Source organism: Oxyura jamaicensis, chromosome 4 (genome assembly GCF_011077185.1).
Source record: "Oxyura jamaicensis isolate SHBP4307 breed ruddy duck chromosome 4, BPBGC_Ojam_1.0, whole genome shotgun sequence".
Lineage (NCBI taxonomy): Eukaryota > Metazoa > Chordata > Aves > Anseriformes > Anatidae > Oxyura > Oxyura jamaicensis.
Genome location: NC_048896.1, coordinates 29,376,317 through 29,391,684, shown reverse-complemented (window position 1 = coordinate 29,391,684; position 15,368 = coordinate 29,376,317). Strand labels below are relative to the sequence as shown.

Sequence of the window (15,368 nt, the reverse complement as noted above, 5' to 3'; positions counted from 1 at the left end):
AATTTAAAACAATTCAGGCAAAAGTAGAAAACAGACTCTTGGGCACCCAGTTTAGTTGTCTAATTTCTAAATAGTGTAAATGCTAACCCTGTAAAATAAATTATGTATAGCTTGAATTTAAATGAACAAAGAATACTAGCTTTCCTTTGGGAAATAGCTTTAATTTAAAAAGAAAATGTTTTTTTTTTGTGTTAACTCTCAGCTGGGAATGCATTTGTTAGAGAAATAACTATTCAGTGTTTTGAACATTTCGTTTTACTTAAGCTGTAGGTTCAAGAAGAAAACAGCATGCAGCAAGTTTCCATATAAGAACTAAGCCACTGATGTGTCTAGCTTGGCTTGGTTAGTAAAGAAAGGGCTGCAAATGGAGTCCTTGTGAAATGTCCATCTCAAATACAGAGTGTGTCCAAACTAGAAGTTGTGTGTCTTTTCTTCTCCCCCTGCTCCCATGGGGGTAGAAGATGCTGAAGAACATATGGGCACCACTGCAGACACTGAAAACCTGGCTTTGGTGTACCAGGTTTCCAGAGATATTTTTTTTATTATTTTTTTTTTCTGGCTTTTTTTCTGTCTTTTTTTCTCTCTTACTACATATCTGGCGAAGCAGCTTTGTTCTGCTTTCCCGTGACTGTCGATTCATTTTCTCATGGCTCTAGGCTATGCTGCAACGGAACAGCAGCTGTTCTTGATCCACAGATCTTTCATGTAGACGCTGAGGTGGCCCTCTCCTCCTGCTCGTAGACGTGGCAGCCTGTGTGTGCTGTCGCCTGTCTTTCACTGGGCTGCCCGACTCAGGCTAGCTGCACCTGTGGGGTGCAGGACATCATCGGCCTTCCCTTGCCTGGCTGCTAGGAAGGCTGGCTCACCACAGGGCCCCTTTTCTACCCCAGGAGCGATGTGGCTGCAGTTTTCTGGGTAAAGGGAAGAGCTGTTCCTCAGAGCAGACATGCTCAGACACTTCTGTGTGCATGTATCCGAGGGTGCCTTTCCTAAGTGCTCAGTTTCTAAAGCTGAAAGTTGTGTTTGCGTGACACACGGGTCGGTGCTGTTGTTATTACTTCTCTATTTTGAAGTAACATTTTACAAGCATCAGCTTTTTCTTTCCCTCCCTTACATGCCAGTCTGTCTCTGGACATTCATGAGGGCTTGGGTGTTTTGTTATGTTTTTTGTGAGGTGTCGATGGAAGGGAGTTACTCTTTGTAGGAGTGAACCCTCCCTAACTTAAGTTGTTTGGTAACTTCTGCTTACTGCTGAGCTTTCTTTGCCCTCACAGAGATGCTTGCAGGTAAAGCTGGCCTAGGTTTCAATGAGTAAATGTTTCCCTGATGTGATCAGGAGTCTGGAATGGAAGATCACTAAGTCATTGGGACATAAGTCACAGAAGAAAGCCATCAGATTGTGGTGTTAGGACACTGATTATTTTACGCAAAACTGCAATGTGAAGAGCTTTGTATCCCACTACAAGGTAATGACAGTTCTGGAACCAGCATCTGTCTTGGGGTCTGCTTACAGCTGTAGTTCTTGTTTTCCCAGATAAGGCAGATACCTACCTCAAAGGGACAATGAAGAATTAGAAAAAGAAAGGACCGTGTCTTTTTGATACCTGCCTCCGAGAAAGTGTGTGCATGTGTGTACATGTGCTGTATGCATTGCTCCAGAGTACTCAAAACTGTTCTCTAATCCTTTTAACCATGTAACTACCAAGAGCTATCTTGGAAACTTTTTGTACTTACCATGCTGGATATTTTCAGTTTGTCATTAGATTCTGCTGACTTTGATTATTTTCTTGTCATTACTTCCAGACCAAGCACTACTTAGCCCTAACTATAAGACCACAGATATTTGTCTTAGAGGTTTTGTCATGCATAAAAGGGAAAACAGTATTATTCGTATTGATTCACCTTCAGCCCACATAGCAAGTTCAAAGGGAAATAGCTAAATGAAGAGAAATTACTGAGTGGCAGAAGGGAACAAGGAGTATGTTCCTGGGCCTTAATCTGAAAGGTTGTGTACCTTGTGTTTCACAAATGTCAAGTCTGAAAATAAAAAAGCAGTGTCTAGAAAGTTCCTCACGAGCTGTTGCTGTCCTTCCTGTCAGGATCTGTCACTGTGAGGGAGATGACGAAAGTCCCCTCATCACACCGTGTCGCTGCACAGGGACCCTACGCTTTGTTCATCAGGCCTGCCTGCACCAGTGGATTAAGAGCTCAGATACACGCTGTTGTGAACTCTGCAAGTACGACTTTATAATGGAGACCAAGCTCAAACCTCTTCGGAAGGTATGGTGCTTTTGAATTTAATTACACTGAAATGTCAAATGGCTGGAATGGCTGCACAAAGGACTAGCACATTTAAAGAAACATCTACCTGTCCAAAATGGCTTTGTACTTGCTGTTATTAAATCAGTCCCAGAAATCTTTTTTTCTATATTTAGGTTAGTTAATTAACAGGAGGAGAGTGTTTTGAATAGACTGTCTTTTGGCATGCATGCAGTGTAAATGCACAAAAAGTATTTTTTGTGTTTAGAATTTTTATCTTCTGCCTTTTGTTATTGGCTGATCTGCCTATTTTTAAGCCAGAAGGAAATCTTGCTCCTCACATTTTGTTCCTGAATAACACAGGCCAGCTCACCCAGTAACTCTTAGTTGAGCCCATAACTTCTAGTTGAGAAGGATGCTTATACTACAGTGGAAATGGCAATTATGAAATAACACAGTCAATCATTTTAGCTGCATCTGTTCTAACTGTTTCACTTCTGGGCAAATTAATCACTTGCACATTAAGATTAGTTAATGGAATCTAAACTACAGGGCGACCTTGCATCCTGAAAGTCAAATGTATGTTATCTGCACTCATCATCTGTTTTCCAGGATAAATCAATTTAATGGTACAAGAGTTGTCAGTAAAGAGAAAGTAGAGTTTATTACGTATATGTGGGTATGTTTTGTTTGGAGAGAATAATTTCTCATGTAGATTATTTCTAAAAATGCTCTCATCTGTTTTGGATTATGTTGCATCTTTGAAGTTTGAATCAGTCTAGAACATGGTGAGTTTTGATTTAGATTAAATTTAAATGCACTACTTTGATTTAAATTAAATTTAAATACACTACTAGCTTATAGCTAGTACACGCATATATAATGGTGTTTTGATGGCAAAAGACATTTTGGTTTTGTCAGCCTTCCACTAGTAGCAGTTCTGAAAAGGAGAGCAAATAGAATTCCTGTTGATTTCTCATCCAGAGAAATTATCTAGTAAGTCCCTGATGATAAACAACAGTTGGAGAAAGTTGGGTCTGATCTGACAAGCCCAGCCTGTGATAAGAAAAGACAGTTCTCAAGTGCCTGGTAGATCTTGCCAGGTAGACTAGCAATTGAAACAGATGTAAATAAAAAACTGATGACCAAAAACTTAATTATATTGTCTCAATTTTTAGTAATAACACATAAATTTTAGATAATGTGACAGGAAGGAGGTAATTGTATAAAATCCCCTGCCTGTAGTGTCTTTTCTTTCCGTTTTTCTGTTTCAACAGAACTTGCTTTAACCTTCCACCTAACAAATGCACTTGCTACTTTCCCCAAGAGAACATGCAGATACCACTATTTTAAGCAAAAGCCTTTTCCTGATTTTGATAGATAATAGTGTGTCTTTAAAAATCTAGAAAAAAAAAATTATAGCATTCAAGGTGAAAAGGAGTGAATAATGTGCATAACTGTTGATATCAGAAATAGCCACGCTTTACTTTTTATTTTTTTCTTGGAAAGAATTTAACGGAATACTGACAGATTTAGAGTGGTAATGTCATTCCTGCAAGTCTGTCATTTTTTAATTGAATGATTAACAACATACTCATTTCTTTAGCCACATCTCTTATCATTGCTTCTCAGGTATGTTTTTGATTTCCAACATAGCAAAGATGAGCCTTTTCTTTCAGGGAGGATATATTTGTTTCTGCTCAAGACAGCACTGTAGCTTATCTCGCTGATAATAAAAATCTGGCCACGTTCTCCCTCTTCAATGCACTGCCAAAAAATATTTTTCAATATAGTATGGAACCAGCATGTAATTACAGATCATGTCTTGTGATTTGCACGCATTTCAGAAACCAAGATTAGGAAACTTTTTTCAAAGTTTTCAAAGTTAAAATTGTTTATGTTATTTACATTTATGGCTTTCAGACGTGACACTTTTCTTATGTTATATTAAACTGAATGTATCATCCTCAGTAAGTGTATACACTATCATCATGGTCTTTCTCAGATTTATGAAACACTTTCCAGTTTATGAGGAGCTCTTTTATAACCAAGCATTTTGAGAGCTGTAGCAAAGACAAGGTAAGGGAGGAAAGTGCTCATTAAGAGACATGCCACGTAAGCACAGTTGCCTGGTAACTTTCCAACAAAACATCTTCTATAAAAATCATTTAAATTGATTTTGATAGAAGCCTTGCATTGCATTTTGCAAAAAAAAAATGCAAAGTTCCAATGAAGCACCATCAAGTTCCTTGCTTGTTCTTCATGCAAGTTTTTATGGAGCCTGGGAGCCCTGAACCTCAGCTATGGCGCATTTCCAAGGAGTTCTGGTTTTCTGAAGACTGGTTACCAGAGACCAGAGTGGAGTGAAATAGGCAGGTCATAAACCTGAAGCTCTCCACAATTCTGTCTTCTTGTTACAGGATCTGAAAATCAACAGGGCGTCTCTAGGACTTTGAGACTTTCTTGAGAGTGTTAGGTTTTGCTAAGGCTTGGTTGTGTACTAGACCCTGAGAGCCTTGAGTCTCCAGTGCAAGTCCAGCTTGGTAGCAGTGATTTAAGAATCCACGAATCTCAAAAGGATAGAAAATGAGGAATTCTCTGGTCTTAATGGCAGAGACATTACAGGCAGTTAGTGTCTCCTGTCAACTTTACCATGTGCTGAGTGAAAACAGAAAAAAAAAGATTTTTTTTAAAAAAAAGACCAAAAAAAAAGAAAAAAAAAGGACTTATTTTGGGGGGAATTTTGTTCCCTTGATAAGAGACTACAGATTTATTTCCAACAAGAGACTACCTATCCAATTCCAGAAGAATCCCCTTTTATTTAAAATAATAATAATAATAATAAAATTGTGTGTGTAGGGAAGGATTTAATTTTAATTTCCCCTAAAGTGAAAGTTTCTCACCAGCTCCAGAAGAAGCATTTTCAGAGGCCATCAGACGTGGGTTTGAAATGGCATTCTACAAGTGAAAGGGTCACATCTCACAGCTAATTTTGATTTTTAAATCTTACATTACTTATGATGTGAGATTATGGACTTTGGTTCTTGATCATGCATTGCTTCATTATGATGAAATTCATCATAATATCTTTGTAACACTTCAACTGCTGGTCTACTGAAGGGAAAAATTGCACACCACAGAACGTAATTACAGATAACTATAATTTTGTGAAGTATCTCAAAAGCAGAATTTCACAATAAAACAAAACTGTATTGATTCAACTGGCAAATTACCATCTTTATGCGTGCCTCAGTGTTTCATGCACCCTCATTGTTTCCTAACCATTTTTTTAATCAAAGTCTAGAGGTTTATAGCATAATCATTTTTGGATATCATGTCATATGGCTGCTGGCACCCAAAAGTGACAATGTGCAGCATACGAGGTTAACATAATTCAAGATATCTCTATTAAAATCAATAGCTTTGTGCAAATATGCACCAGTAATTTAATTACAGAATCCCTGAAAGCATCAGACATCAAATAAAACTTAGGTTAATCATTTTAGTGAGTCTTTGCATTGAAGTAATCTTTTTAAGTAATGATCAACAGGCAGTGCAAGAGTTTCATGTATTTCAGGAGGAATAATTACTTGGCTAAATACAAATTTAGAGATTAAATATTAAGCATTGCTTAGTGTATCTGCTTTATTTCTCCTGGTCTCCCTTATCCATCGCTATAAACAATACAGTTTTGTTTGTAGCTTTACCTTTCAGCATTTGCAGTGTGTAGTGCAGAATTTTTTCTTTGTAAAGTAACCTTATTTATCAAGTAGGGAATTACAAAGTGACAATAAGCTTGTGTCAGTTTCTTATTGAGCTCTCTCAGGTAATAGCTTCATCCTGAGCAAATCACTTCTTCATTAAAAAGGATGTAATCCTGATAAAGTAGTACCTGCATTTCATATCTCTTGAATTTGGTATTTGAAGCATAGTAGAGACAGGAACTGCATCAAAATGCTGTGAGTATGCAATGGATTAAGGCACTAAAAATGTAGAAATATCTTCAAATGCAGATTTCTCCTGTGTCTTGCTATGTAAAATACTTTTTGTATTTGAATTTTGCTGTCCATTTAAGACTTCTGGTATCTGATGAGATGTTTTCCTTTGATGTCTTATCCCGACAGATGATTCTTTGGTGTCAGATATGTCTCTTTCCTCTCTTGATTTTGTTCTATCTTTGAAATGATTTACAAATAGTGTTGCATTTATTTGAGGCAAAAGTGATATTGCGTTGTTACCATGCAGTTACTCTTCATCATTAAGAAAGAAAAAGTCATTTTTTCTTTGTTTGTTTGTTGAGGGAAGCACTATCTAACAGTTAATAATCATTGTGTTTCTGACTGAGAGGGTATCTGAATCTGCCCCTTTTAAAAAGAGGATCAGGGGTGTTCTTTTAGGATGGAGTGTTATGTTTCTGTTAAATTAAACAGAAGAAAAGCCAGTGTACAAATACTGATAATGAAAGAAACCTTATCTTTGTGTTTATTTTGAAAGCGTATATATGTCTTCTCCATGTTTGCTCCCCTTGCATTCTGTATGGTTTGCGTACTGATAAATAGCACTTCTAAATCTACTAAAAGGTGCGTCTCTTTGGCTTTTACCTCCCTGAACTCTGTAACTTCTCATGTCCCCAGCTGCTGTCATTAGGCAAGAAGGAAGGAATGCTCCTTCTCCATTTGGTGCCATTTATTTTATAAATTACCAGCTTGCCAGCTCTGACTCCCATGCAGGATTCAAGGGTTATGTCCCAGGTGTAGGTATGTGGTTCACTATAGCAAGTATTTTGTTTTAATGCAATAGGTTAGAGATGTTCTGTTTGCAACGAGACCATCAGGTCAGGAGAAGGAGCTGTGTAACCAATTAGGATTTAGGGTTTGAGCCAACAGGCATCCTGTGGTGCTGGGTAATGCCCAACTTTAAGGCAGAGAAATCAGTAATTCCACAGGCTCCTTAATGAAAGGTTAATCACCTATGGAAGCCACAGATCATTAGAATTCTGCTCTGAGAGCTGAGATGGACAAAAGAGAAGACTAAAGTGAATCTTTAGGTCCCATTTCTCTCCTGACCTGATGCTTCATGCAGTAGCAGGGATACATCTGCTTCTGCTCTCTCTATTCAAGTTAAAACTGTGTAGGGTGCCTTTTTTTACAGAACAGTTGTCGCTGGCATTACTCTAAATCCAGTTGTTAGAGCTCTTTGCTAATGCGTGAGAGCCAGATTCAGCTCCTTTCCATGTGCTCAGTGCAGTCGTATAAAAACAGTAAATCTTAAGAAATATGCCTGCCCGGAGGAACTCGTTCAGAACTCGATGCTTTGTGGATAAATCCTTATTTGATAAAATCTGGCGGTGCATGTGGTAACTTCAGTGAGGGCAAAATATGTGTTGTTGATTTATTTTTGGTTAAATGCTAGCTGCACTTGGAGAATTGGTATTTACACTCCTCATTTAGGAATGTGGTGGTGACTGCTCAGTGATGCAGCCTGCAGAGACATCTTTGTGAAATCAAAACCGATCACCGTTAGAAACCACTCCTGGCCCCAAAGCAGACTCCCAGAACCAGAAGTGACCTGCAGCCTCTGAGGAAAAAAATGAAACTTTGAGCAGTCATTACTGTATAGCTGGCTGTTTGCTTCTGATTGCCCTGTGCTGCGAAGTAGGAACCGCCTGGCTTTTACATCAGTTTCCTAGTAAGGCTTATGATAAGAAGTGATAGCTAATATTGTGTAGGTCAGGTAACATTGACTTGCTGTGGCACTAGCTCTCTTTTAACCCAATTTGGTGAATATTTTGCAGTCCTTAACATAGCAGAAGATCCTACATTTCCTTTTGATTTCTGGTGTAGCTGCACGGTGTCGTCAAGGCAACCTGCTCCAGTGTTTTCTTTCTTAGAGTAAACTGTCTCAACACATTGCCAGCCTCACATCAGTCCTTGTAATACGTGAGGTCAGATACTTCACCAGTATGCACAAAGGCACAAAGCTATTACTTTTGTATTGGCTATCATGTCATCCTAGTGAGTAACTCGGTGCTCAGAGGAGGATGTGTATATTAAAGCTTTTAAGGTTAAAATAATTCTATAGCATTTAGATCCCATTGTGATGCCTTGAGGATGTGAGGAACTATGTTCAGACAATTGTATGTGTAATGTGAAAGAAAGTAATAGAGCCTTATTGCTAATTAATCTGTATATAGGTAGCATGCTGTAGTTCGTAGAGTGGAAGTTGTCTTGCATTTTGTGCTGTAGGAAGCATAATAGATCATTGCATTTTCATAGCAGTAGAATTTTGGCTAGCTTTGAATCTTCTTATTGCATTTTTTTCCAGCTTTTACTGACACAGCTGTCCCCGATCCCATGAACTTGTGTCTGGAGATGCTGACCTCTGGTGCCTTGTACCTTGAAACCATTGTAGTGTACCCTTAGGCTTGCAAAAAGCCATAATTCTGCAAGACTTTGCCCCTCATATGCAGCATCCTTTAAAGAAGCAAAAAAAAATCCTAAACTGGAAAAATGAAACGAAAACTGTTTCCTCTTCTAATTAGCTGCTGGTAACCAGATTTGCTGCTTCTGCTGCCCAGTAGCATTTACAAAAGCAAAGGTAATTCAGGAGTTCAGCTGTAGGTATTTGTTGTCCAGCTGTAGGTATTACTGGTGTTACCAACTATTGCACAAAACCACGAACATGAGCTTTGCGAGGTACAAATTCTTCCGTGCTTTCTGAAGCCAAAATAAGCGGTTTTGGTCTGAGTTTTTTTAGAGATGCAACTTGAATCAGAGTTTGTGACCATTTTACTTAGAGGATACTACTCCATCCTGCAGTTTGTCAGCTTCTCAGTTATTTTTTAAGTAATTGGGGTCTGCTTTTCCTTTTTCAATTTCAGTCATTTCAGTGTTTCATTTTTATAGCTTGGCTTCACAAACAGTTCATAACAGAGGAAGGTTGGGTTAGCTCAGGCACTGGAAATAGTGAAGAGAATCCCTTGATACTGGCTTTGCAACTAAAGAAAATGGAATGGTGTTCTGACACAAAATGCATAGTTAGTAATATAAAATTTAAAGAACATAATCAACCCAAGGGCTGACCTAAACTATCCCTTGCTATTTGTGGGCTTTTGTAAAAAAGCTGTTTCTACTATTTAATTTTAAAGCTAGAGATTTTATCAGCTCTAATGGGATCTGGCTGCTCTTCATGATCTGATTAATGTGTCTATTAATCTCTCACATAACTAATATGTATAAATTCTACAGTGGTTATTTGCATCAAATTTATTTTGTGTGAGAACTGTTGATGTGAGAAAGATCTGCTCTGAGTTTTAGTTCACAAGCTGATGCTTGCCTACTGCTGGAATGCATGCAGAAGTGAATTCTCTTGAATGTAGCAGTGGGTACTTGATCAAAATTATGATCAAATGGGATAATTGTCACAGTTTATTCCCTAAACTTATGATTTTTACTGTTAATTTAATTTTATTCCTGTGGCATTTTATTAAATTACTTGAAAGAAGAGCCTTTTCCTCCAGGAATTTAGATCTTTGTTCATCTGCTCCAATTTGTATGCGACAAAATTGGGATGTATGGCATTTGGTGGAGGTCTTTCAGAATGAATAGCTTCCCTCAGCTCAGAGTGCCAGAGCACTAGGCTATAGGTTTGTGTTAATTACTGTAGTTTTTCCTCAGCACAAATATCTTCTATTTCATTTTTACTTGATTGGATCAAAAGTGTGTATCATGTGGGAAAACTAAAAGACAGAGAAGGTAACTGTAGCTATTCATTTGGAAATCAGTGGTATTCTTGCCAAAGTCGTATTTATAGATAACTAAGCATGTCAGGTTCTCTTTTTATTCTTGGGGATATGTTGATATGACAGATCAGGCACACAACACGTATAGGGTATATGTAGTTGCAAAAATAAGATACGTCTTGTGGTTAAACAAAAATGTATTTAATAAATATTTAATATATTTAATATATATATAATACGTGGCTTTTGGTGTAAAAGGGTATTTAAACCAAGCCACATGTTTGCAGTGATTCAGACTGATGTGGTTAAAGGAAACTCAGAAGTTGAGTTACATTTTCCTTGCAGTGTAGGTCAGTTGCCCTAACAACTTGAGGAATAAGATAATGACATGACATGCAAAAAAAAAAACCACCTTGTTGTTCAGCACCACTGGTATCATCAATTTAGTGGGTGGTAGAGGAGGAAAGAAAGAATTGGTAAAAGTATATTTGATCTAAGTGCATAAATTGAGATGAAAAAGACAGACAAGATGTTCTTGAGATTCACCCAACACAACTAAATGGCTGCTCTTCAGTCGGTGGCTTTTGGATATGGCTGCTTTCTGTTTCCAGTCAGATGTACTCCTTTTCGCACAAGACTCCTTCACATCTGAAGGCACCTTTGTACCCCTCCTTTCTCTGCTTTCTGCTGTACTGCTCTCCATTCCACACGTGATGCTGAAGGGCCTTAGACTGCAGAGATTTAGTGCATGCTTCTGTAGATCAGGTCACACGGTAGATTCTGCAGGTAAATGATTTTAGGTTTTTATTCTGTAAGATACAAATTAGAACTCTGAGGAATTTCATATAGTGGAAATTGTTTAAATTACTAATGTATTGAGTGTAAGAATCAAGGACATGGTCTGCAACCAAAAAAAGGCCAGGCACATTTAGTACAAGGCAGTAAAGCAAATTTTCATGCTTGCTCTAAGAGAAGGCAAATTTAGAAAAATATTTAGGAACATATTTTCTAGGTGGAAGGTGGAATAACTAATATTCTATTGTAACTTCTGGAGAAGACTGTATATCATTTACAACTACAGCTAAAGAAAAAGCGTATTTGTTGTCTTAGCTTTTCACGTGTCACCAGTTTTATTTCATCAGCTCTAATTTTGAAATGCATGTTTCATGATACTTCTCAGCAGGCTAGACAATTAGATACTGAGGAAATTAAGCAGCATAATGAATGCTGAAGAGAAGGTGGTTCAGGTAAAGACTCTTAACAAAGCGATGATCATATATTTTAACTATGTGCCTAAGGAACATAATGAAGATGAGAAAATGAAAATTCTTCAGAGGATTTTCTTGTAATTGGACAAAACTGAAGGAGATGTAGAGGCATATAATAGTATGTAATGGGATGTTGCTATCCTCTTCTCTCTCTAATTTCTCTCCTTTTCCTATTTCTGCCTTGCTACCCTAGCTTTCTGTCCCCATCCATTGCCAAAATACACTCAGATGTGCAAAGAGAGCCCATGCTACTTGGTGTTCAGAAACAAAGACTCTGCCACCAGCTGTTGAGAGGTGGTTTGTGATGGCTGCTCTAGTGCAGGATGGACCTGTGGTTGCTTTGACCCCAGCACACTCCATCTCCAGTCCAGCAGTGTCACAGCTGTTCTTCCATTGCCCACAGAGTGCATACCACAAAAGGCTCACCTGCTTTGGTTGGAAAATGAAAACTCAGCCTAACTGGCCTTGAAGCAAAATTATGATCTGTGCTTTGTACTCTAGTAGTTAGATTATGCTTTTTTCTTCTTTTTTTCTTTAGTTTTTTGAGGCCTGGGCTGTGATTTTAATATATATGCTGCATAGTGACTGTGGAGGAAAAGAATTGTAAAAGAGAAGCTTATGATAGTAGCAGAGGCTGCTCGTGTAGACCTCTACTGAACAAAGAGTTGCTTACTGTTGTTCAAGCATTCAAAGAGGAATCTTGGAAAGTAAACGCTTTGGAGAATACTTTTGCATTCTGTATAGTGATGTAAACTAATTCCTAGCAGATGGGAGCTGGGAAGAAGCTCCCAACATAGAGAGTTTATCCTGTAATTACTTGCTGTGGGGTTTCCTGCAGATTTCTCTGAAGCACCTGGTGCTGGCCTCTGTCTGAGGCAGAACATTGTATGAGAGGGACAGGAGGTCTGGCAACTCCCCTGTTTGCACAGAGTAGCATCTCTTCATTTAGTTTGTGTTGGAATGATTAGGATGCAGGTACTGAAGTTCCTCTAGCTGGTAAATGACAAGTAGTCTCAATAGTACTTCCAGATTGCAAAAACAGCTACTTCATTTTAGAAATGATCTTCTCAAATTGCTTAATACTCCTATTTTGCAATTTTTAAGGGTCTGATAATTGATGACATACACAGTTAAAGTTTCCATGAGTTTGTGAAATGTGCATACTGATTACATCACTCAAGTCCAGCTTTTAGCTGTCACTTTGAAAATAAATATAGTGCTGTCTTGACTTTGATAACACCAAATTACTAGTTCTCTGCAGATGACAATCTCAAAGTGTTTACCAAAGTGACATCTTTCGTTACGTAGTTCTTTTAATAGTCTCGACACGCATATCGCACACTGTTCAGGCTTAAACTTTTTTTTCGTAGGTGTTTCAAATACAACGCAGTAATTTGAATTGCAGCCAGGTTTGTTTAGTGTCACAGGGGTACAGAAACAGACTTTATGTTAACTTCAGGCAGAGAAGGATTTGTAGTAGCTCATCTGATGAGCTAACCAAGGCAAGGAAAGGTTGCGCATAGGTATGGCTGTGTGATACAACATGTGACATGATTATTTTTTGAAATTATACATTTATTTACTTTATTTTTGTTGTCAGTGACAGGGGTCTAAATCTGGTCCTTAGAAGAGTTTCTTTTCTGGGACGTATATTTTGACAAAAGGCCATCACAGCTGTGTTTCTGTTTTATTGAACCTTCTCAGTTCTTCCTCTTTGCACGTGCTCTGTGGGGAAAAGAACAAGGAGGCTTTGTGGCTCAGACCCTTCCCTTTAACCAGCAAACCTGGTGCACGTCCTTTGACAGTCTGTCGGGCACCTCTCCTCTTGGAACAGGATGCAGCGAGGCACGCTTTCTCCCTCTGTAAGAGGCAGTCCCTCGGCTACAGACTGTAGCCACGTGGTGTTCAGATGGCACAGCGTGGCCCAAAATGCTTTTCCTTAAATTGCAGGGATTTAAGTCTCATCCATCTCTGATCAATACTTCAGGCCTGCACAAGGCTATTTCTGTCTCCTGACGTGGGGAACCCCGTTGTCTTTCATTACTGCTATTTCTTCCTCCTCCACCCACTGCACAGATCCCATTCCTGCAAAGTACCGTTGCAGCTGCTTTCCTCCAGCTGGTAAGTTGATAGCAGTGAGCAGTTCGCTGTGGAGCCTGAGCCAATTAGCGCTGCAACAAGTGACCAAGAAATCCTCCCCACACCACAGATAATAAATAACTCTGAGCTACATGTTCAGACTACTGACATATCTTCCCTGCTCAGCTCACTTCATCATCTGCTGCTCCAGCTCCTTAGGAGCTTTTTTCAAAAGCTCTAGCTAGATCCTTCAGGCCTGATTTGAGATAAGAAAGATGCTCTTCTGTGCGTTTTGAGGCTTTGTGCAGAATGCAGTTTCTACAACAGCCCCTGGTAAACAATTTTAGCCTTTGTTTTGCGTGATGATTTCAAGATAGAGTTTGGCTCAATGTCTTTCCTTGTATTATAGACAGAATTCAGAAAGTGTTGCATGACTTTAGCTCTAAGTGAGAACAGGAGGAAATCCTTCCAGCTGTTGGTGCTGTTTACATTACGTTCATTCTCATTTCTTCGCTAAAGTAATGGAGACAGAGAAAAAAGACCAGGAGAAATATTTAGTATGAGCAGGGTCATGCCCACTCCAGATTGCCCTGTCAAGCCTCCTTACGTGTCCCTTTTTTAAAAAAAGGGTTCCTAAGAATACCTGGGAGATAAAAGCACCAGCGTTTACTCTGTGGCAAAGCAGTCCCATTAACTTCACCTTCGATTTGGCATCTTCAGTCACGAGCCTCTGCAGGAGACAGACCTGACATGGTAAACGTGTGCATCTGCACACCTGCTGTAGGTAAGGAGTTGCTTCAGGAAGTCTGTGTAGACAAAAGTTTGTGTCCACCGTGAGGGGTTCCCCCTAGCAGGAGTCCACATGGGGACACAAAAAGTAAAACTGCAGTCTGAAGGTGGGGGAACGGGGGGCAAGCGGCAGAGTTTGCGGAGTGCAATTCTGTGGTGTGTGAACGGCTTCTGTGGGCACAGCAGCAAGCTTCTGCTTCTGTACCAGGGCACCCTGAAACCAGTTTGTAGAAAGCTTAATGTGCAGGACAGAGCTAAAACCGTGGACGTACTTCTGTCTGGAAGAAGAAAGGCTGTGCTGGGAGCTCAGGGACATGAAGCAGCATTTTCAGACCCTCGGATGATCCATTTTCAGGGGGTACTAAAAATATCCAGATTTACTTGTTGCATATTGATTAACCAAGCTTTTACTAGATGGCCCTGTGGGGAGGCAAATTTGGTCCTTTAAAGTAAGTATCAGCTATTTTCTCAGACCATGTTACAGGAAAGGGAAGCGGTTGGCAGCATATGATTTAGATGTTCCTCGCCTATGGGCAGCCTATTCAAATCTCCCCTCTCTCTCCCAGAAGACTCATGACTGCCTTTTGTAATTGCGAGGGCAGGTTATGAAATCAGAAACCGTTCCCCTTTCCGAGCAGGGCGGTCTGTAAGAAACAAAAAGAAAGCACAAGGTAGACATCTAGACCGGCACAGGAGCCGACACTTGGTTCCCGCTGGCTCCAGGCTGGGAGCTTCTGCAGCAGGGACACGGTCATCCACCGCCCTCCGGCGGTCTGCAGAGCACGGTGCAAGCTTTCTTCCTGGGATGGTAGCATGTAAATCCTGTGCATTTGTTTGGTAACCTGTGCCAAAGGTCTCGTGGCTGTTAGATGCTGGCACACCTGTTCCGTGGAGCGTAATGTCGTTCGTGTGGCTGCTTCTGCATTTGCAGGATATTAAACCAGCTGTGTCTGGGGTGATTTCCAGCCCGCGTTTGTATAGCTGCCAACAGTAAGGATGCTGGGGGTGGTCACAACAGGATGTGCCGCCGATAAGGGATGCTTCAGAGTAGGCTGGACAAAAACAACAGTGTCTGTCTAGCAGTTTACCGACTCCCTGATTTGCAAGTCATTATAAATGTCTTCTCTGTCTCTTACAGGCTTCCATTTCTTTCATTCCTTCTAGTCTCTAGGGCACTTTTGGAGTGTTAACACGTAAGTTTCCAAGGCAAGTTGCATCTGAACACTTACTTC

At 39.7% G+C, this 15,368-nt stretch overlaps 1 protein-coding gene across 14 annotated transcripts in view; it reads left to right on the top strand.

The window, feature by feature from the left end:
• MARCHF1 (membrane associated ring-CH-type finger 1) overlaps positions 1-15,368 on the top strand; it is a 233,147-nt gene that overhangs the window by 206,925 nt on the left and 10,854 nt on the right. For all 14 annotated transcript variants that reach the window (XM_035325489.1, XM_035325488.1, XM_035325496.1 and 11 more), the window contains one exon: positions 2,100-2,280. In XM_035325489.1, the coding sequence (XP_035181380.1) occupies positions 2,100-2,280 (181 nt within the window). The remainder of the gene's footprint in view (positions 1-2,099; positions 2,281-15,368) is intronic.